General features: G+C 47.9%; 1 protein-coding gene across 2 annotated transcripts; it reads left to right on the forward strand.

Moving 5' to 3' along the window:
* Positions 1 to 1,897: 1,897 nt before the first annotated feature.
* On the forward strand, positions 1,898 to 20,841 carry LOC119888493 (SCL-interrupting locus protein homolog). 2 transcript variants are annotated; one of them, XM_038699070.1, is made up of 17 exons: positions 1,898 to 2,307; positions 4,894 to 5,001; positions 5,978 to 6,093; positions 6,174 to 6,361; positions 7,841 to 8,088; positions 8,176 to 8,259; positions 9,321 to 9,407; positions 9,490 to 9,637; positions 9,927 to 10,027; positions 10,950 to 11,058; positions 13,956 to 14,720; positions 14,826 to 14,925; positions 15,003 to 15,189; positions 19,286 to 19,370; positions 19,451 to 19,704; positions 19,785 to 20,345; positions 20,448 to 20,841. In XM_038699070.1, exons 1-16 carry the CDS (start codon positions 2,228 to 2,230, stop codon positions 20,332 to 20,334), a joined length of 3,210 nt encoding a protein of 1,069 aa, XP_038554998.1. In that variant the 5' UTR covers positions 1,898 to 2,227; the 3' UTR covers positions 20,335 to 20,345; positions 20,448 to 20,841. The 2 variants fall into 2 exon arrangements, with proteins under 2 accessions (XP_038554998.1, XP_038554997.1); XM_038699069.1 differs by having other exon boundaries at positions 1,899 to 2,307; positions 19,785 to 20,841.
* The last annotated feature ends 1,602 nt before the right edge of the window (positions 20,842 to 22,443 follow it).

The raw sequence follows: 22,443 nt of genomic DNA on the forward strand, positions 1-22,443 counted from the left end.
TTTTTGAAACTCTATAAATAAACTCGTTCTTTTAATAAATTTGGACCCAACACACCATATATTTCTGAATTCCTCTAGATGTCTACTTTCCTAACGTGAAGAAATTAAGTGTGTGCAATATTTTGCTTGGTCCACCATTTTGTTGTAGCTGACACAAAACTGATTTTCACTAACATGTTTGGTTAATTGGGACACAGTTTTCTTAGGGCCTCAACTTACAATAGCTGTACTTCAAAAGGTATTTTAAACTCTTTTCTTAACCATAAATGTAATTAAATTAAAAATATGTCTACGGTTACTTGATATTATGTATTAACCTAATATTTGCTGTGAGAGCTTAATTTATAATTACATCAACAAATGTCAACAGACAGTTGATGAGGATGTTAAAATGATTAAAGACTCCAACACCTCGTCAGAAGTGTTTATTTTATTCATTTATCTGTTTCTTGGTGCCATTCTATTCCGCATCAGACCTTAAATCCATCATGAATAAGAATAAAACCCTAGATTAAACAAAGTGAGTAGCAAACGCCTGCATGCATCAGCGTTGCTGCTGGATTAGACTTTTATTTATTAATTGTTAGTTAGAGCACCACATGACACATTTGCTTTCTTGTTTGTCATTTTCAGGAGATATTTAGAATGGGCTAATTTGACCGAATGATGAAGGCCTTCTACACACAATTTGGGGGATTAGCATCATTACTCAAAATTTGCCAAACATCTGATTAAATTTTGTCTCCTACTGTCCTAAATGTCAGGACATCATATCACAGCTGCAGGTAAAGAAAGCAGCAAACAATAACAACGGAAAAGAAGTTAACTCAAACTTTAATTTAATAAAAATAATAAAACATACATAAACAGAAAGAATACTTGTTTAAGGTATCTAAAAACTAAAACAATGGATTTAGCTGTAAGTACCACAGAAAGTCCTTCAGCCTCAGTTTGAACATCCCGGCCGACCGGAGGGAGCTCAGTTAGAGTCTCTGGCACCAGCAAGGCCTCATCTGTAGTTAGAAGAACTTTAAGATGAAGTCTAATGAACACAGAACAGGATCTCCACAGCGGGGGGGGGGGGGGGGGGGGGGGGTCCTTTCTCTGGACTTCAGCACTTTCCTGTGAACTCAAACCAGTTCAGTCAGATGGCTTTCAGACGACACAACTCTCCTCTGACTGAAGGCTTCAGGGGTCAGCAGGTGAGGTCGGCTGGTTTAGACTGCTGATGTTGGGGATTTAACCTGTGACTGCTACAGTGCAGTGGACAGTGTGGACAGTGGACAGTGTGGACAGTGTGAGCAGCAGGCAGGTTTCTGTCTGTCTGCTGGACTCGGTAACACTGGTGTCGTGTAACACGATAAATAATTCCTCCACATGCTGCTTTCCAGGAGATTACTTTGTGTGTTGGAACATGATCCAGCTGCTCACACGTGAATAATTCAACACACACTAACCATTAGCTTGCTCTTCAGAATAAATTCTTTCTTTAACTCTTTATATTAAATTAAAGGACATTTGCACAAATTGTAATTATATATAAATTTTCTATAGTACCTGCGACCCTGTACGCAGGATAAGCGGTTGACGATGGATGGATTGATTTTCTCCAGCAGATAATAGAAATTATAATTTGATTTAGTTGACATAGTTTCTCTAACAGTGCACACTGCAACTGCACCGGATTCAAGATTAGATATATAATTATTAATAATTATAAACACACATATAAATACTTAAAGTATGTATATATTTATTATTATTTTCCTGGCCTGCGGGGGGCGGTGTCGAGCTTTCGCCCAATTAAACTGCAGCTGACAAGAAGAAAAAGACAGGAAACGAAGCGACACGCTATTGGTCAGCTTCTCTCCGGCAGCGCTTCCTATTGGCCGGTTGAGTTGCCCCGCCACTGGTGTGGAAACAGCGCCATAATCAAACAGCGTCCAACTTTTGTTCTCTGCGGTTTGTTTGCGGTCAAATTTGCGCACATTTACATCCAGAGAAACGAAAAGTAAACTCGCTTCATAAAGTGTGTGATTTAATTACGCGTCTAGTTATCGCCCGAGAGACTCGGCGGGGCGGCCCGTATGCTAAGCTAACGACGCTAACACAGGCAGCAGATGCGGTCCGAGCAGGAAGCTAACGTGGCTAACGCTAGCTGAACGCACCGCGGTGTTCTCAGTGAGCAGTGACCGCTCATAGTGCCTCTCTGTCGGCCACAGCAGGGATGAGCTGCCCGGTGAACCTCCAGGCGATGCCGTCCGGTGTGTTTGAAGCGGTTTTCACTCCGGAGAACGTGAGAGGAAGGTGAGTTAATGTCAGGTGAACTTCACCTGCGCACTCATGGAGTTCACTGTGTGTGTTTTAAGTCGCAACGGACATCATTTTATGTCGCAAAAGTTTGTCTTTGTGAAACTTTGACGGTTCTTTTAACACAACAATCACTATTGTGGTCAAACAAGTGTTTATAGCGTAATCAAGTCTGACTTTTACGTGATTACAGCCAATAACAGAAGCCTGTTGTTGCAGACAGATGATGTGTTTGGTCTAATATCCTTGTTTACATTTAACAGACTGTAGTCTATCATTAACAGGACTTACTGCTGAGTTAGATATAAAATAAAGACATGATCTCTTTTGCAATTATCCTTATGACTCTACATTATTTAACTTGCTGTGTACCAACCAGTCATTTTAACCTGTTAAAATACCTTTTAAATGGCCAAAACAACACATAACATGCAGCATTCCACTTGCCAGGAAGTGACTGCAGCCTCTACTGACTGACTGAAAGACAGTTTCTGCCTCAAAGTCACTTTCAGAAGAGTTATGTTTGACAGATTATGAAACCGAAATTGTCCCCTGTTTTTATTTCACATGTAATAACATTATATTTTTTAATGACATACTGACCACCAAAGCAAAAATGTCCCCGGTTTTCATTTCAGAAACCTGCTCACCTTAAATTAAAGAGTCAGGTGTTGTGTTTGTTTGTCCTGCAGGTGTTTTCTCTGTAAATCTGTTCTGCATTGCTTCAGGTTTATATTTATATTTTTGTATATTTTGTTATATTTTCTACTAACCTACTTTCTATTATTATTCATATACCTTATACCTTGATATGCAAGTGAGCAGATTCAGGTTTTGGTCAGAGTAAAGAAACAAACAGTGCTACATCAGGAAGTGTTTATTTAGGTTAAAACAGTGAATTAAAAAGAGCACAGGAGAGAAAACTCGAGTCTGTGTCGACTCGATGTATTTTCATGTATTTTATCCTGTGTACCATAAGACTTTATTGATCTAGGTGTAATTTACACCGGGGACGCTGTGGACATGTCCCCACCACTTTCTGAAATGACTGATTTGGTCCCTTTTTTAAAAGCATTATTTGTTAGAAATGTTCTGAAAGTTTTTTTTGCACAATAAGAAAAACATGCAACACAATTTAAATAAAGAAGAAACTAATGTGCATTGTCCAAAAAAAACAAGCTGCTGATTCTAAAAGGACCCAAACTGCACCGATCAGTAACTTTAACCAAATCTGGACACAATTTCTTCTTGTGCAAGTTTCTCTCCCTGTGAACATGACTGTTGAGTCGGTTTGTGAAGTTAAAAAAGTTTGCAGCATTCAAACAACAAGGCAGTTTAATTTAACATCTAAAGATGACGTAGATTTAATATCTTCAGCTAACAGTGTTGACCTTACTCTTCAGTTGTTTCTGTTGTCATGTTTGTCTCCGCGCTGACTGACACGATGCGTTCTGCTCAGTAGATGTGGTTTTGCTGTTGTTCGATTGAAACAAGCTGCTGATTACTGCATTAAATTCTGTTAAAGTCACCTGCTACCCTAACTTTCCCTTTATATAAATAAAATAAATCCACCATAAATTGATGCAGAACATTTTTCCAGACTGCGGGAAATTAAGTGTTTAATGGTCAAAATGTTCTGGGGGGCCCTGACACCGCCAACTCCTAAATATATTTCTTTAGAATAGTGTTAAAACATCTTCTTGTCGTCTTCTTGTGATCCAATATCATGTTTGGTCTCGTGTGCTTACGAGTGTATCGTCACGCCCCTGATCTGAGCCCTCACGTCTCCCACCGCTTGGAGGGCGGCATTCAGGTGTTGCAGCAGCAGAACGACAGAAATAAGTACAGAGAAAGGTGAGAGAGACATAATTAGAAGTATGTAAAATAAGAATAGGAGCCATTAAACTCAAACAGAACATGTACCCATGGTGTACGATGTTGTACTAGTCGACGGGAGTGTTGGACCAAGTGATCGGTTGCGTTCTCTGCAGCAGAACCCAAAGTATGTTTCTGTTTCATTCATTAATAAAGCTTCATCTGAAACAACACGTTACTGCAGAGAGAACATGTAGATTAGACTGGACTCTAATGGATTATCCAGGACCTTTCTGTGTTTTAATATCAGTATTATGTTTGTCCTGATCTTTAAATATCAGCACCAGTCGATATTTAGACACCGTTATCATCAGGATTATATAGATATATACTGAGTTCCAGCTTCTGAACTGTGAGAATTTTCTGCTTTTCTTCCGCGACAGTGACACAAACCTCATTGTGAGAAAACGACCTCCTGAACCAGCGTTACTTTATTCCCATCCTACATGGGGGGGGATATTTCAAATACAAGAACTGTTGTGGAAATCTCTCTGAGGACTTCTCGTCCACGTTGGTCAGAAGCTGAGATTCAAGTATCTTCAGGACTTTGGGGGCGTTGGTTGGACAAAACAAAAAAGTGTGATGGGCGTAATTAGTACTTGACATTTTATAGATCCAGTTGTGAATGAGTCGATCAATAAATGAACCTCATGTGTTGATAGTAAGAGTAAGACGAGAATCTGCTTCATTATCTCTTCTGTTGAACAGGAGCTCGATGAACTCGCTCACTCCGCTGAGTTTCCCCAAGTCCAGATCAGCTCTGTGGGACGGCAGCCCTGCAGGAGAGAAGCTCCGCCTCCAGCTCTGCGCTCACAGGTGAACACACACACACACCTGCGGCATCATGTGCTTTGACCATAGCAGAGATCGTCACGGGTCTCTGAGCCAGTGTCCAGGTCGAGCCCCGGGTCTCTGAGCCAGAGTCCGGGTCGAGCCCCGGGTCTCTGAGCCGGGTCTCTGAGCCAGAGTCCAGGTCGAGCCCCGGGTCTCTGAGCCGGGACTCTGAGCCAGAGTCCAGGTCGAGCCCCGGGTCTCTGAGCCGGGACTCTGAGCCAGAGTCCAGGTCGAGCCCCGGGTCTCTGAGCCGGGTCTCTGAGCCAGAGTCCGGGTCGAGCCCCGGGTCTCTGAGCCAGAGTCCGGGTCGAGCCCCGGGTCTCTGAGCCAGAGTCCGGGTCGAGCCCCGGGTCTCTGAGCCAGAGTCCGGGTCGAGCCCCGGGTCTCTGAGCCAGAGTCCGGGTCGAGCCCCGGGTCTCTGAGTCAGAGTCCAGGTTAAGCGCGCAGCTGACGCTACGTGTGTTACGTAGGCAGGTTAGAGGTAACGCAGGGGAAAAACGGCACGCTCATCAGACGTGTCACGGGGGAGGTGAGACAACAGGCATTTAAAGGAAATCCGTTAAATATGGCGTGTGGCACAGCTGCATATGTATCTGCATATGTGGTTGTCTCTCACAGTGACGGTAACCTGCCTCCTGATTTCCTCTTTCCGTCCAATCAGGAGACGCTCTCTCACCTCGCTGTGCACGATGCAGAGATCAAAATCGCTGTCGCATCGCACCAGAAAAGGGCAAAAATGAGCAGGTCGGCCCGAGTGTCGGGTTTCCATCTCAGCTGATCAATACCTGTGACTTCTGCGGGGTCATGTGACCCGGGAGCGAATGCCGTTTGGACGCCCTCACACTGAAGTTGATAGTGGGGTTGTTCTCCCGTGTGAACGAGGCTTTAGAAGTCGGACGCCATGTAGCTGTGGCGGCCTCAGTGTGTAGCTGAGCAGAGGTCGTGTGTGTTTCTGCAGGAGGCCTCGGTTGGTGCTGATGGAGAAAGCTCTGCGTCTGGCTCAGCGTCACGCCCGTCACAGCAACAAGCCCCGCCTCCACTGCTTCTTCCTGGGATCACTGTCTGTGGACGCAGGTCAGAGCTCACCTGAACACCGATTGGTCCAGTTACACAGCGTACACTCGTACTAACTCCTGTCCCCTGTCCTGGTCCAGATGAGGAGGGGGTCACTGTGACCCTGGACCGGTTCGATCCGGGTCGGGACCAGGCCGGAGCTTCTGGCAGAGTTCCCTCTGCTCTGCTGCCCGGAGACGTTCTGGTTCCCTGTTTGTTCTCCTCGCAGACTGAGACAACGCCCGACGCTGTCGTCCAATCGGAGGCCGAGCTGCATCACTGCTTCAAGGTGAGTTTCAGGTCAGCGTCCCGTGTAGGACCTGGTTCTTGGTGTTTTCATACTGGACTGACTGTTTCTTCGTTATTGAAATGAGATGTTTTATCATTTCGTCCTGTCGCCCAGCCCTGCCTCAGGCATGGTCACTCCGCCATGACTGGACCAGAGTAGTCACGTGGAGGGCTGCAGCTGACGAAGATTTTAGTTCTCGAAGCTTCTGTAGATGATTTCAACGATCCATCGATGCGTCGTTTGAGAAGCACTTTTGCTTTGCGACGTTATGCCGAGTTTTGCCTGCCTGCTGAGAATTGCAGCCGCGTCCAGATACTGCGTTTAAACGCTATAATATCGTTTCTGGGGTTCATCGATGCTGATAAATGATTGGAAGTATATATTTTAGGAACGTTTAGAGTAGAAGCACCATTCCTAATGATAAGCTAAGCTTGGCAGAACAGATATTGGAGGCTACCTGCCGAGATTTGCATCTCTTTTCTCAACATAAATGAGCGTTATCACCTGCGAGGTGCATGTGATTCTCAGCAGGCAACACCTCAAAGCAAAAGTACTTCTTCGGTAACGGGATCAGCTGTGCACGTTTATAAGTGATGAATATTTATTGGTCCTTTCAGAAATTCATAGTGTCATACAGCAAACATCAGACCAACAACCAGACGGCTGCTTCACAAACACAAACAGAGTTGTTGTTTTCTTTAGCTTGAAATAACACCAGACTTTGGACACTTTCTTCTTCGTCCCTCACTATTTTCTCTCTTCCTCCACTTTGCAAACGGCGCCATCATAATCACGTCGTGTTCACAGCGTGCGACAGTAACAAATGTCCGTGCGAAGCAGTTTGTTATATAGTTATATGGATTAAACGAAGCCTCGACGCAAAGAATTTGTGTCGATGCATTTTAGTAATGGATGAATCGTTTCAGTCCTAGTCACATGACACACGCAGCTGGAAGACAACTCAAGAGGTGTACAGGTGTAATATTTATAAAATAAACCGTGTTTCCCACAGATTTACTTCTGCGGGCCGCCCAGGTGTATAAACAGCTGCCAAAGTAGATTTGACGACCCATTAATTTTTACAGAGACACACAGAGAGATGTTATCGCGTTACACGATGCGGACATGGTGAATATAGAGACAGGAAGAGGCGGGGCCAGCGGGTGTGTTAGCAGCAAGCGACGATGCAAGAGGTGAAGGTGAGTGTGAGAAGTTACACGGTCTTAATGAGAGCGTCAGTCCGGTGAGCAGGTGTCTCGCAGTTCTGTCCCTCTGAACCTGGACGTTTGCGTCATGGCCTCAGTCGCTGCTGTTTGTTCTGCATGATGTTGGTTCTAAAATGTTGTTCTTATGTAAACACAAGGGGCAACATGGAGGTCGTTGGAAGTGAAGTATTGAACCGGCCTCTTCAGCGGGACTGCGCCCCTGGTGATGTCAGCACATTAAACCTTTACCTGTCCGCCTGTCTGTCTGTCTCAGGTGTTGCAGCAGTTTGTGAGCAGCAGACAGACTCTGGATCTGTCTCAGCTGATGAAGGTCAGAGGTCGTGTTGTCTGCTCTCAGCAGTCCGACGCCGCAGCGTTCAGCCTCCGCTGGTCGGCCGTCTGTCCGTCCGCCGCTGTGGACGTTCAGCCGGTACGAGCCGTTCCCGTCATCCCCACAGCTCTGCTGAGGAGTCTGACCAGCATCAACCGACCGCCGCCGCACGCCGCCAACCGACAGAGAGGGTGAGAACTGGTTCCTCAACCGGACGAGTCCGGACTCTTCTAATGGAGCCGGGTCACTTTTTAACTGCGGTGGCGTTTGTGTTGCAGGTTTCTGACCATGGATCAGAACAGAAAACTCCTGCTGCTGCTGGAGTCGGATCCTAAAGCCTCCAACCTGCCGCTGGTCGGGCTGTAAGTGTTTCTGCGTTGTTGCTTCATCACACAGCTGCTCATTTAACCTCTTAACATTCACACGGCCCGCCGCACATCTCGGTCTGTGCACAGCGGCTATGTTAGCTTCATACTCATATGATCCACCGTCTGAAAGCTAAAATCCTCGTGATCCGACCAGTGCAAAGCAAGATACGGTCACCGCAGCGGGTCCAGTCAGCGCCTCTGTCAGACCAGCCAGTACGATCAAAAGTGACGCGACTCACCGATGAAGCCTCACAGTAACTTAATCCACCCATCGAGTATATTCCAACAGAAACGGTCTTGTTACGCTGTCAAAGGTCCAGTAAAAACATTTAGTCCAAAACACATTCTTCCATCAGTAAATCGTCAGGGACGGCTGCCGCATCGCTTCAGATCTGCATCGTCATTCTAAGTAATAACACCGATTTGAATGTAAACAACTACGATGGCTTGTATTCAGAGTTCGGTCTAGACCTGCTCTTTTATGAAAAGCTCTGTGAGATAACTGTTGTTGTGATTCGGCGCTATATAAATAAAAGTGATGAAATTGAAGAAAAATTAGCCGCTGAACTCTGACCTTTCCAGTGACACCATATCCGAGCCAATAGGAGCTCACATGTCCCTTTCACAGCCTTCAACAGCCAATGAGAGCCCGCGCTGTGAGGAAGGACCGGCCCCAGTTATTTCCTGAGTAGGCCGAGCCAACTGTGCCGATGGCTGGCGCTTCCTGTAGCCAATGAAATTCTGAAAATAACGACATCCAGCTTTAAGTAGGAAGTTCATGATCTACCAGCAAAAAAACACGTCAGCAGACGCCTGCCGCCAAGGGGCGGAGCTGTTTTAGAAAAAATACGCATGCCTTGAAGAGGCGTTTTGCATGAATTCTACAGGAATGTTAAGAGGTTAAACACCCACTCTCCAGGTGGGGGTGGTGGCTGTCGTACCTGGGATGTTTGGAGCAGTTCAGGCGTGCTTTTCATGAAAGTCCTTTAAATGAAAGTAAACGCTTCTGTTGAACCTGTTTGTGTTCGTTAACTGTACTTCCTGTCACGTGACAGCTGGCTGAGTGGCGTCACACACGTCTACAGCCCTCAGGTGTGGTCCTGGTGTCTGCGCTTCCTGTTTAGCTCCGCCCTGCAGGACAGGTGAGAGACAGGCCGTCCGTTGCTGTTAGAACTCCTCCGGGTCGCTGTTCTGGTGTCGCTCAGTCTTTGTCTTGTGTTGCAGAGTTCTGTCAGAGAACCGCTGTTTCCTCCTCGTTCTGTTCGGTTCCACCCACAGAGCTCCTCAGTTCTTCCAGTGCCGAGGACCAGGACCTGGATCGCAGCTGGACTACCAGCTGCTGACAGCCTCCCAGTGTGTCACACTGTACCAGGTAACGACACACCGTGTTCTAGAGCTCCTTTAGAACCAGGTTCCCGCGGCTCCTTAAAAGGTCTTAAAATAAAATCGGGGAAATTAAGGTCATGAATTTGTCTTAAATTTTCCCTACATTGGTCGTAGGTATTATTCTCTTCGGCGGTGCGCTGAGGGTTAGAGGTCGGAGAGAGACACTTCAGGCATCGGTTCCTCGCTGCCTTTCTGTTTAATGTGGATTCTTTTCTGAATTTGACTTTAAGGGCCCTGAGTAGTGGTGATTAATAATGTGGTCTGTGTACCTGCAGGTGGTCTCTGTGGAGGGTCAGACTCTGCAGTGTGAGCTGGGTTCAGAGGATCACAGCAGGCAGACGGAGATCTTCAGAGAGGCTCAGGCCTCCTTCAGCAGGTACCAGCGTTCACCTCCTCCTCTGTTCTTCACCGTAAGGCCCCGACCTGAACTTCAGATTTTAGATTTATCAAAATACAGTCGACAGTAAAATCCTGTTGTTTTGAGAGACGTGACCGCTTTCAGTCAGCGTCCGTGGTCGTCATCCTGGAGGACGGTGTGTCGTAAGCAGCTCTGATGGAGATAGAGTTCGGACTCTGAGGCCCCGCCCACACTGCTGCGTTTGGTTTTAAAACAGAAACCTTTTGCTCCGTTTGCTCTTCCTGTCCAGACTGAAACGGCGAAAAGCTCTAAAATGGAGAAGTTTAGGAACGTCTGTGAAGACGAGCCAAAACGGAGGACTTTAGAAACGATGACGCAGACGCTCGCGCTCGGTTCTCTGATTGGGTCTCATAAGTCGTGCAAAGCAGAAACACGATGCTGCTGACAGAGTTTTTGATTTGGTATTTTAATTAAAATATTCTGTATCGTGCAGAAACAACACGTACAGCCTCTGCTCGTACTGTCGCCGTATTTACTGTCTGTTTTCCGCCGCTTTTAACTCCCGTGTTACATTCAGTCCCAGGTCGTTATCGGTCCATGCAAAATAAAATCTGGTGCAGTTCTTCGTCTGCAGTACTTTGTTCTTTCACCAAATCTTCTGTAACTACGGAGTAGACCATCTGCTTCCTGTTTACACCGGCACGTGCAGAGAAGACGTGTTCGCTCACTAGAAGTGCGTTTTCAGTCGTCTTAAAATAGATCAACTCTGATACGCAGCTGTGGACGGAGGTCGTTCTTGTGTGGACGGGGCCTGAGTGTAAATGTGATGTTGAGTTTGTCTGAAGGTGAAGCTTCTGTTGTATGTTTTCCGGTCCCGGCCAATCGGAGAAGACGTGCTGGACTCTGATGTGTTGTCTTGTTGTCTTCTGTCCGTCCTCAGAGCTGCCCCACCAGCCGCCGGTCTGTCTGTCAGCGATCAGGACTCTGGAGTCGAGGATGAGGACCTGTCGCCGCGGCCGTCCCCGAGCCCCCACCCCCCCGCTCAGCAGGTCAGTCTGTTACAGTCCGCTGCCCGCACCAGGTTTCCAGCCTCAGTGGGGCCGGACCGGATTCTGTCACAGTAAGACTCTGAACACGCCCTGAAGGCCACGCCCACAAACATCTAGGGATGCAGTTTCCTTGCTGGTACGACCGTGGTTTGAACTAACATGTTTCCACATGTGGTCGACCGATATTAAGTGACATTATTATACCAACTCGTTATTTAGTCTTTTCATATTATGGTCCGGCAATAATAAAAAAATCAACAATATAAATTATTTAGAAACTAATATTTTTATTCAGCCTAAATATATAACTTTTTTTTTTTTTTTTATAGCCATGGCAACATTTTAGAAGAAAAATTAAGATTACAAAACATTTAGTAAAACAGGTTTAATCTGCAAATATCTGCATCTTGCGGTTTAACGCTGTTAAGAATCCGTTGGCCGCAGCTGATTTCAAAGTCTTGAGAAAAGCTCAGTGCAATATGGCTGAGCTTGTGCTTGTTGTCTATTGAGACAGACGCGTGAGTTCTCTATTTATCTTAAAGCTCAGGGATTTATTCATTACTCTGCTGTCATGGATTTTACGCCGTCCCTTTTTATATTTATGTTTGTAATGAAGACTAGAGAGAAGCCATCTTCCTCAGAGGCTTAGAGATGTACACATGAAGGTGATATTAAAAGTCTTTACATTCTCTGTTCTGTCCTGTAACCTTTGTACTGGGTGACTAATATTAAATGAAGTTATTGTGAACAGATCTGTGAGAAAACGCCTGCTGTTTGTAGCTGGTCTACTGACTTAATGCAGCCCCACCCATGACCCAACAGGGCTCAACGTTAAACTTTTTTGCAACTCACGGTGAGTCCCTCCCAAAAGTTATTTATCAGTGTTACAACAAAACCAAAGACTTATAAGTTACTCTGTTAACAGTTTTAATCGGTTATTAAATACATCCTGGATATAAAGAAACTAAAATGTGATCACAGTTAAAATGATAAAAAATAAAAAGGTTAACAAAACAATTTACTTTTAAAACAAAACACACTAACAGAGTCAAACATGACGTGCTCTCTCTGCACAGAGCAGCGGATACGAGTCGCCATGGTAGCAACACGCCAATCAGCTTGTAGCCCCGCCCTAAAGCCTCCCCTGCTTCCTGGTCTCTGTTCCTCTAAATGGGACCATAATTTACTAAATGAACATCACGCTGTGTTGAAGAAGACTTGAAACTAGCGACTGAGACCAGAAACTCATCAGGAAAGTGTTTACTGAGGGAATAAATCAGCTGACAAGTAGAAACAGTTTCTCTCTGCAGCCGCTGGAGTCGCCCCCTGCTGGCTGCTGGAGAGGACGCAGGTTTAAGTCGCCCCCTGCTGGCTGCAGGAGAGGACGCAGGTTTAAGTCGCCCCCTGCTGGCTGCTGGAGAGGACGCAGGTTTAAGTCGCCCCCTGCTGGCTGCAGGAGAGGACGCAGGTTTAAGTCGCCCCCTGCTGGCTGCTAGAGAGGACGCAGGTTTAAGTCGCCCCCTGCTGGCTGCTAGAGAGGACGCAGGTTTAAGTCGCCCCCTGCTGGCTGCTAGAGAGGACGCAGGTTTAAGTCGCCCCCTGCTGGCTGCTGGAGAGGACGCAGGTTTAAGTCGCCCCCTGCTGGCTGCTAGAGAGGACGCAGGTTTAAGTCGCCCCCTGCTGGCTGCTAGAGAGGACGCAGGTTTAAGTCGCCCCCTGCTGGCTGCTAGAGAGGACGCAGGTTTAAGTCGCCCCCTGCTGGCTGCTAGAGAGGACGCAGGTTTAAGGCGCCCCCTGCTGGCTGCTGGAGAGGACGCAGGTTTAAGGCGCCCCCTGCTGGCTGCTAGAGAGGACGCAGGTTTAAGGCGCCCCCTGCTGGCTGCTGGAGAGGACGCAGGTTTAAGGCGCCCCCTGCTGGCTGCTGGAGAGGACGCAGGTTTAAGGCGCCCCCTGCTGGCTGCTAGAGAGGACGCAGGTTTAAGGCGCCCCCTGCTGGCTGCTAGAGAGGACGCAGGTTTAAGGCGCCCCCTGCTGGCTGCTAGAGAGGACGCAGGTTTAAGGCGCCCCCTGCTGGCTGCTAGAGAGGACGCAGGTTTAAGGCGCCCCCTGCTGGCTGCTAGAGAGGACGCAGGTTTAAGGCGCCCCCTGCTGGCTGCTAGAGAGGACGCAGGTTTAAGGCGCCCCCTGCTGGCTGCTAGAGAGGACGCAGGTTTAAGTCGCCCCCTGCTGGCTGCTAGAGAGGACGCAGGTTTAAGGCGCCCCCTGCTGGCTGCTGGAGAGGACGCAGGTTTAAGTCGCCCCCTGCTGGCCGCTAGAGAGGACGCAGGTTTAAGTCGCCCCCTGCTGGCTGCTAGAGAGGACGCAGGTTTAAGTCGCCCCCTGCTGGCTGCTGGAGAGGACGCAGGTTTAAGTCGCCCCCTGCTGGCTGCAGGAGAGGACGCAGGTTTAAGTCGCCCCCTGCTGGCTGCTGGAGAGGACGCAGGTTTAAGTCGCCCCCTGCTGGCTGCAGGAGAGGACGCAGGTTTAAGTCGCCCCCTGCTGGCTGCTGGAGAGGACGCAGGTTTAAGTCGCCCCCTGCTGGCTGCAGGAGAGGACGCAGGTTTAAGTCGCCCCCTGCTGGCTGCTGGAGAGGACGCAGGTTTAAGTTCCGTCGGCATGGTTTCACTCGAATAATAAAAATATCCGTTTTATGACCTGCACGCATGCTCACTTCCTGTCAGCTCTACAGTAACGTTAGCTTCACCGCTGATCTCCGTACAGGCGTTCCTGCTGAGTCTGCGAGGGTTCAGGCTTCAGGGCCGACGTGTAGCCCGGAGGGTGACAATGTCGCCACAGACGGCCAATAGCAGCAGGACAGCAGAGTACCTGCGTTCACCTGCAGGTGTCTTTTGTTTCAGGCTCGGAGAGTTCAGCCGTCTGTTCCTGAACTTTCTCTGCTGATTGACGGCAGCTTCACCTCCAATCAGAGCCGCTGGCAGGACGCTGGCTCCGCCCACAGACCACCTCCTGCTCCTGCTGCTGCTGACAGGAAGTCTGCTCCTCCAACCGGAAACTCCTCCGCTCCCAGACCTGCTCCTCCTCCTCACCTCCACAGCACCCCCAACTCCATCCAGCAGCAGCCCTGCACCTGCTGCTCCACCCACACCTACGACTGCACCTCCATCTTCTCCCCAGGACTCCCGCCTGGTGCAGCTGCTCCTACACCTGCTGCTTTCTCAAACCACACTCCTCCTCCCTCCAGTCTCCACCCTGCTCCTCCTCCTTCCACTTACCATCCAGTTGCTCCTTCTGTTCCTCCTTCCCGCAGTCGCGGCACTCCTTTGTCCTTCCATCACCATACTCCACCTCCCCCCTCAGCTCCTCCTCCCTCCCACACCCCATCCTCTCCTCCCTCCAGCAACCACCACACTCCTCCTCCCTCCACTCGTCTCTCTGCTCCTCCTCTTCCATCCCTCCTCCCTCCGCCTCCTGCTGTCCCGTGGTTTGGTGACTCCCCCTCTCCTCACCCCTCCCGTCCAGCAGCAGACCCTGGATCTCCCCCGTGGATCCCCCGTCCCTCCTGTGTGAATCAGTGCTGCGGTCAGGTGGGAGGAGTCACCCGGTCTGATCCCTACCAGCTCCTCCTCCAGCAGGACCGACAGCTTCGCCTCCTGCAGGCTCAGGTAACAGATTCATCACGTGACTCCTGGCTCGGACATTTCCCACTGCGTAAGGGGGTCGGGTTCTCATGTTTACTGCGTCCAATCAGAGTGTTTTTCTGCGTTTAGGTCCAGATGTTGCTGGAGGCTCAGGGGAAACTTCAGTCCTCCAGTCGGCAGGTCGACACTCAGATACCCAGGAGCACCGCCAGCATCGCCGTGGGGACAGGTGAGGCTGTCAGGACGGGTGTTCCACCTGTTACCAGGTGAAAGTCAGCATCACACATCTCACTCTCTGGTTTGCAGGTGCCAGTCTGTTCTGGGGGGATCCTGTCCAGCCCCTCCATCATCAGGAAGTACAGGCTCCTCCCTCATCCTGCCCCAGCCCACCCCCCTCACACGCCAACCTCTCTGTCATGAGGCCTGAGGGCGGAGCTGAGGACAGTCACATCACAGGTCAGGAGGCTACCTGCTCCCCCTCTGGTCAGCTCAGGTGAGACTCATCTGCTTTTCGTTTCTTTACACCTGCAGCTACAGATCTGTTCACGAGGACCGGAGACTTGGCGTTAAAGACTGGAGACTTGGCGTTAAAGACTGGAGACTTGGCGTTAAAGACTGGAGACTTGGCGTTAAAGACTGGAGACTTGGCGTTAAAGACTGGAGACTTGGCGTTAAAGACTGGAGACTTGGCGTTAAAGACTGGAGACTTAAAGACTGGAGACTTGCTGTTAAAGACGGGAGACTTAAAGACTGGAGACTTGGCGTTAAAGACGGGAGACTTAAAGACTGGAGACTTGGCGTTAAAGACGGGAGACTTAAAGACTGGAGACTTGCTGTTAAAGACGGGAGACTTAAAGACTGGAGACTTGGCGTTAAAGACGGGAGACTTAAAGACAAGAGACTTGTTGTTGTTGGAGACGGGAGACTTAAAGACAGGAGACTTGCTGTTAAAGACAGGAGACTTGCTGTTAAAGACTGGAGACTTGCTGTTAAAGACAGGAGACTTGCTGTTAAAGACTGGAGACTTGCTGTTAAAGACAGGAGACTTGCTGTTAAAGACAGGAGACTTGCTGTTAAAGACTGGAGACTTGCTGTTAAAGACTGGAGACTTGCTGTTAAAGACTGGAGACTTGCTGTTAAAGACTGGAGACTTGCTGTTAAAGACTGGAGACTTGGCGTTAAAGACGGGAGACTTAAAGACTGGAGACTTGGCGTTAAAGACGGGAGACTTAAAGACTGGAGACTTGCTGTTAAAGACGGGAGACTTAAAGACAAGAGACTTGTTGTTGTTGGAGACGGGAGACTTAAAGACAGGAGACTTGCTGTTAAAGACAGGAGACTTGCTGTTAAAGACAGGAGACTTGCTGTTAAAGACTGGAGACTTGGCGTTAAAGACGGGAGACTTAAAGACAAGAGACTTGCTGTTAAAGACTGGAGACTTGCTGTTAAAGACGGGAGACTTAAAGACAAGAGACTTGCTGTTAAAGACGGGAGACTTAAAGACTGGAGACTTGGCGTTAAAGACGGGAGACTTAAAGACTGGAGACTTGGCGTTAAAGACGGGAGACTTAAAGACAAGAGACTTGTTGTTGTTGGAGACGGGAGACTTAAAGACAGGAGACTTGCTGTTAAAGACAGGAGACTTGCTGTTAAAGACTGGAGACTTGGCGTTAAAGACGGGAGACTTAAAGACAAGAGACTTGCTGTTAAAGACTGGAGACTTGCTGTTAAAGACGGGAGACTTAAAGACAAGAGACTTGCTGTTAAAGACTGGAGACTTGCTGTTAAAGACGGGAGACTTAAAGACAAGAGACTTGCTGTTAAAGACTGGAGACTTGCTGTTAAAGACGGGAGACTTAAAGACAAGAGACTTGCTGTTAAAGACGGGAGACTTAAAGACTGGAGACTTGCTGTTAAAGACTGGAGACTTGCTGTTAAAGACTGGAGACTTGCTGTTAAAGACTGGAGACTTGCTGTTAAAGACGGGAGACTTGCTGTTAAAGACGGGAGACTTAAAGACAAGAGACTTGCTGTTAAAGACTGGAGACTTAAAGACAAGAGACTTGTTGTTGTTGGAGACGGGAGACTTGTTGTTAAAGACTGGAGACTTAAAGACAAGAGACTTGCTGTTAAAGACTGGAGACTTAAAGACAAGAGACTTGCTGTTAAAGACGGGAGACTTAAAGACAAGAGACTTGCTGTTAAAGACCGGAGACTTGGCGTTAAAGACCGGAGACTTGGCGTTAAAGACCGGAGACTTGGCGTTAAAGACCGGAGACTTGGCGTTAAAGACCGGAGACTTGGCGTTAAAGACCGGAGACTTAAAGACAAGAGACTTGCTGTTAAAGACGGGAGACTTAAAGACTGGAGACTTGGCGTTAAAGACGGGAGACTTGGCGTTAAAGACCGGAGACTTAAAGACAAGAGACTTGGCGTTAAAGACGGGAGACTTAAAGACCGGAGACTTAAAGACAGGAGACTTGCTGTTAAAGACGGGAGACTTAAAGACTGGAGACTTGGTGTTAAAGACGGGAGACTTAAAGACAAGAGACTTGCTGTTAAAGACGGGAGACTTAAAGACTGGAGACTTGGCGTTAAAGACGGAGACTTAAAGACTGGAGACTTGGCGTTAAAGACGGGAGACTTAAAGACTGGAGACTTGCTGTTAAAGACGGGAGACTTAAAGACAAGAGACTTGTTGTTGTTGGAGACGGGAGACTTAAAGACAGGAGACTTGCTGTTAAAGACAGGAGACTTGCTGTTAAAGACAGGAGACTTGCTGTTAAAGACAGGAGACTTGCTGTTAAAGACTGGAGACTTGGCGTTAAAGACGGGAGACTTAAAGACCGGAGACTTAAAGACAGGAGACTTGCTGTTAAAGACGGGAGACTTAAAGACTGGAGACTTGGTGTTAAAGACGGGAGACTTAAAGACAAGAGACTTGCTGTTAAAGACGGGAGACTTAAAGACTGGAGACTTGGCGTTAAAGACGGGAGACTTAAAGACTGGAGACTTGGCGTTAAAGACGGGAGACTTAAAGACTGGAGACTTGCTGTTAAAGACGGGAGACTTAAAGACAAGAGACTTGTTGTTGTTGGAGACGGGAGACTTAAAGACAGGAGACTTGCTGTTAAAGACAGGAGACTTGCTGTTAAAGACAGGAGACTTGCTGTTAAAGACAGGAGACTTGCTGTTAAAGACTGGAGACTTGGCGTTAAAGACGGGAGACTTAAAGACAAGAGACTTGCTGTTAAAGACGGGAGACTTAAAGACAAGAGACTTGCTGTTAAAGACTGGAGACTTAAAGACAAGAGACTTGCTGTTAAAGACTGGAGACTTAAAGACAAGAGACTTGTTGTTGTTGGAGACGGGAGACTTGTTGTTAAAGACTGGAGACTTAAAGACAAGAGACTTGCTGTTAAAGACGGGAGACTTAAAGACAAGAGACTTGCTGTTAAAGACTGGAGACTTAAAGACAAGAGACTTGCTGTTAAAGACGGGAGACTTAAAGACAAGAGACTTGCTGTTAAAGACTGGAGACTTAAAGACAAGAGACTTGCTGTTAAAGACGGGAGACTTAAAGACGGGAGACTTGCTGTTAAAGACTGGAGACTTGCTGTTAAAGACTGGAGACTTGGCGTTAAAGACCGGAGACTTGGCGTTAAAGACCGGAGACTTGGCGTTAAAGACCGGAGACTTAAAGACAAGAGACTTGCTGTTAAAGACGGGAGACTTAAAGACCGGAGACTTGGCGTTAAAGACCGGAGACTTGGCGTTAAAGACCGGAGACTTGGCGTTAAAGACTGGAGACTTGGCGTTAAAGACCGGAGACTTAAAGACAAGAGACTTGCTGTTAAAGACGGGAGACTTAAAGACTGGAGACTTGGCGTTAAAGACGGGAGACTTAAAGACTGGAGACTTGGCGTTAAAGACGGGAGACTTAAAGACAAGAGACTTGTTGTTGTTGGAGACGGGAGACTTAAAGACAGGAGACTTGCTGTTAAAGACAGGAGACTTGCTGTTAAAGACTGGAGACTTGGCGTTAAAGACTGGAGACTTGCTGTTAAAGACCGGAGACTTAAAGACAAGAGACTTGCTGTTAAAGACGGGAGACTTAAAGACTGGAGACTTGGCGTTAAAGACGGGAGACTTAAAGACTGGAGACTTGCCGTTAAAGACGGGAGACTTAAAGACAAGAGACTTGCTGTTAAAGACGGGAGACTTAAAGACTGGAGACTTGGCGTTAAAGACTGGAGACTTGCTGTTAAAGACCGGAGACTTAAAGACAAGAGACTTGCTGTTAAAGACGGGAGACTTAAAGACTGGAGACTTGCCGTTAAAGACGGGAGACTTAAAGACTGGAGACTTGCCGTTAAAGACGGGAGACTTAAAGACTGGAGACTTGTTGTTGTTGGAGACGGGAGACTTAAAGACAGGAGACTTGCTGTTAAAGACCGGAGACTTGTTGTTAGAGACCGGAGACTTGTTGTTAGAGACCGGAGACTTGTTGTTAGAGACCGGAGACTTGTTGTTAAAGACGGGAGACTTGGAGTGTGACTCGAGCTAAAGCCTCCCCTGTGTGGTTGCAGCGGTCTGCAGAGTCCGGTTCTGGGAGAGAGTGTCAGCATGTACGAACCCGCAGACGACCAGCAGAACTTCTACCACGACCTCATGGTAACGCAGTCGGTCACATGATGCAGTCAAACAGGTAGGATATTGATTATTTGATCGATGACCTGGTGACTCGTCCTCAGGATCAGCTGACCAGCCGTCTTCAGGAGTCAGACAGCAGACAGGAAGAGGAGGAGGAGGAGGAGTCCAGCCTGTCTGTGGTCCCTGACCGCCCCCAGTCCTCCCACTCCTCCCGGTCCAGGAGGAAGCAGCAGGGTCATGGATCCGACCTGGTGGTCAGCGCCACCTTGCGGCAGCTGCGGCAGCTCGGAGTCGACGTGGACGAAGATCTGACCGAGTCTGACAGGAGAAAACACCAGACCGTGGAGAGCAGCAGGTACGGACCTCACCTGGTCACACCTGCTATCATGTGATTCGGTCAGCCTCCAGGTTCTCACTGTGTTTGTTTGTTGTCAGCACTCTGGCGAGCATCAGCCCGGCAGCGGTTCTGTCCAGACTGAGCGTGTCCGAGCCGTCGGCCAGCTCTCTGTACCCGGGAGGCAGCGTGGATCTGAGTCTGGAGGCCAACGCCATCGCCCTGCGCTACCTGAGCGACTCTCAGCTCAGCAGGTTGTCTCTGGGGGGCCACGCCCCCCTCCCAGCCCCCGCCTCCTCTAACGACACCCTGATGTCTCCTAGCAACATGTCCCTGGCGACAAGGAAGTACATGAAGAGGTACGGCCTGATCGAGGAGGAGGACGGCGAGGCCGAGGAGGAGGAGGCGTGTGCTCGCCAGCCGCTAACCGAGGCTCTGAATGTGAAGCTCCTCCCACAGAGTCAGCTGATCAGGGACCTGCGGCCAAAAATGCAGATGTTAGCCGGCGGCACCAAACCCAGCAGCAGCGACAAGGAGAACTGTTCCAGCAGGCGGACATCTTTAGTGAGGGCGAGCAGCCGCCAGACAGAAGGGTCAGTGGGAAACATCCTAGACCTGAGCCGCCTGAGACAGCTGCCCAAACTGTTCTGACACCCGAGAACCAGCGGTCTGAAACCTGCTGGCGACTTTAAAACTGTTATTTTTTAAATGGAGTCTGGTGCGTCTGAGGTGCTCGGTGTGGAAACACTCAAACTCTTCTGAACCAGCGGTCTGAAACCTGCTGGCGACTTTAAAACTGTTATTTTTTAAATGGAGTCTGGTGCGTCTGAGGTGCTCGGTGTGGAAACACTCAAACTCTTCTGAACCAGCGGTCTGAAGGTGCTGGAAGATTTTAAAAACTGTCCTATTTTAAATGGAGTCTGGTGTGTTCAGTATGTAAAGACTCTGCTGGTTCAGACCCTGTGTGTCATGGTCAGACTGGTTTTACTGGAAATCTGCCTCCTTTAGTTTCTCTGCTTTTTATCAGGTTTGTGTTTATGAACTGTTTCTGTGTTTGATCTTTTGTCACTTCCTGTTTTTATGTGAAATGTCTTTTGCACAGATTTATTTTTTTTTTAATTTATGACAAATAAAATTGATAATACTTTTAGTACCAGAGTACATGTTTATATCAGAATGTTTAACAGCATGTGGGATACTTCGACAAAACACTTCTAATAATCAACCTCTGTGGACAGACGTTTTAAAAAATACGTGTTTTAAACTTGGTGTCTCCTAAACCTCATTGAACCTCCCCCCCCCCCCTTCAAGGCTAATTTCTTTTAAAACCTGCACCCTGTTTTCTCATGTTATTGTCTGTATGTGACTAATGGAAACCCTTTTTAAATTTGTCCAGTATTGAGCAGCAACGCAATCCAACACAGTGCGTCCACTAAAGAGCTTGTTTTTCCCGCTGACCGGTGTTTAAAAGTGTCTGATGGAAAGGACCCCTGCAGAGAGACGAGTAAACACAATCACAAACTGATCGATCCAGAGAGGTTAAATCACTATTTTTATCACTGGAGTCTGGCGGCTTTGAAGAGAGCGTTATAGCGACGGTTTCTGGTTAAACAAAAATATCTTGCTCTTTTAAAGGTCTCTCTCTGCAGGGATCCTTTCCACGATGCTGTCAGACACCAACAGTGTGAGCCTGTCAGCGGCAACGAGCTCTGTAGCGGATGGACTTTGACAGCAGCTTGCTCGCTCAGTACCAGACCCGTTTGAAAAACTGTCGTCCCGGTTAGTCACATAGACACAAAAACATGGGAAAATAAGGTCCAGGTTGAATAAAAGCTGCCCTTTAACCGCCCCAGAGCAGCTGGATTCTCCTCTTTCTGTCACAGGCGGAGCTGTCGGGGTCTCTTAGACTAAAAATAATGATGAGTCTGGCTTCAACTCTGATTTTTAGGAAAATCAAACCCAGACTTCCTGAGTATTTTCTTTAGTAAGTTTAATCCATTTATCTCTATAACTGATGAGCCCCACTTTGTTATAATTCTACTGTAGATGTGATGGCTCCTTTTGTTAAAAACCTTGTTATGCTCATGTCCCCTCGGGGCCCCGGTAAAATCAATCCACCTTAACAAACTCATCTGTTTACTAGTTAAAGATTCCCAGAAAGCAGCTGTGGACGGCGACGGTCCTGATCCCGAGGACAAACTTTACATTTTCACCTCACCAGTAGCAAGTACGGAGATCCTTTACTACAGTAAAAGTACTAATACCACAGTGAAAGTACTCCACTACAAGTCCTGCATGCAAGCCTTACTTCAGTAAAGGTATGGAAGTATTATCAGCTAAATGTACTTACAATATAAAAGTTAAAGTACTCATGTTGTAGTAAAATGTTCCTGTCAGTGTTTCAATATTCCTTCTGCCTCTCAGAGTAGAAGTATGAAATATACCTCAAATTTGTACATAAGTGCAGTAGTGAGTAAATTTACTTTAAGTTACTTTCCACCACAGCCAGTGTGTCAAGGACGGAAGAAGTTTCCTGTGTGGTGGTGATGATGATGATGCAGGTTACTGCCCCCTGCTGGTCAGACGTCCGTCCTGCAGCGGTGACAGTTATTGATTAGTGATCAGACGTCATGTGGCACCAGCTGCTGAGCGGCTGCACGTTTCCTGGAGCTCTGAGCTGTTGACGAACACACGATCAATGTCTCAAAGGTTGCTGTGGTGTTCCAGTGCTCTGCAGGACACTGACCTGAGTTCAGCTCA

This window comes from Micropterus salmoides, unplaced genomic scaffold, assembly GCF_014851395.1.
Source record: "Micropterus salmoides isolate LMB-PRFRI ecotype aquatic unplaced genomic scaffold, ASM1485139v1 Ms_hic_scaffold_5, whole genome shotgun sequence".
Lineage (NCBI taxonomy): Eukaryota > Metazoa > Chordata > Actinopteri > Centrarchiformes > Centrarchidae > Micropterus > Micropterus salmoides.

What these genes read in the sequence shown, in the direction of transcription:
- LOC119888493 (XM_038699070.1), top strand. Translation starts at nt 2,228, where the DNA reads ATGAGCTGCCCGGTGAACCTCCAGGCGATGCCGTCCGGTGTGTTTGAA. An exon ending in CTCCAGCTCTGCGCTCACAG is followed by an intron (nt 5,002 to 5,977) that starts GTGAACACACAC and finishes GTGTTTCTGCAG; the next exon opens with GAGGCCTCGGTTGGTGCTGA. An exon ending in GCTCAGGCCTCCTTCAGCAG is followed by an intron (nt 10,028 to 10,949) that starts GTACCAGCGTTC and finishes GTCCGTCCTCAG; the next exon opens with AGCTGCCCCACCAGCCGCCG.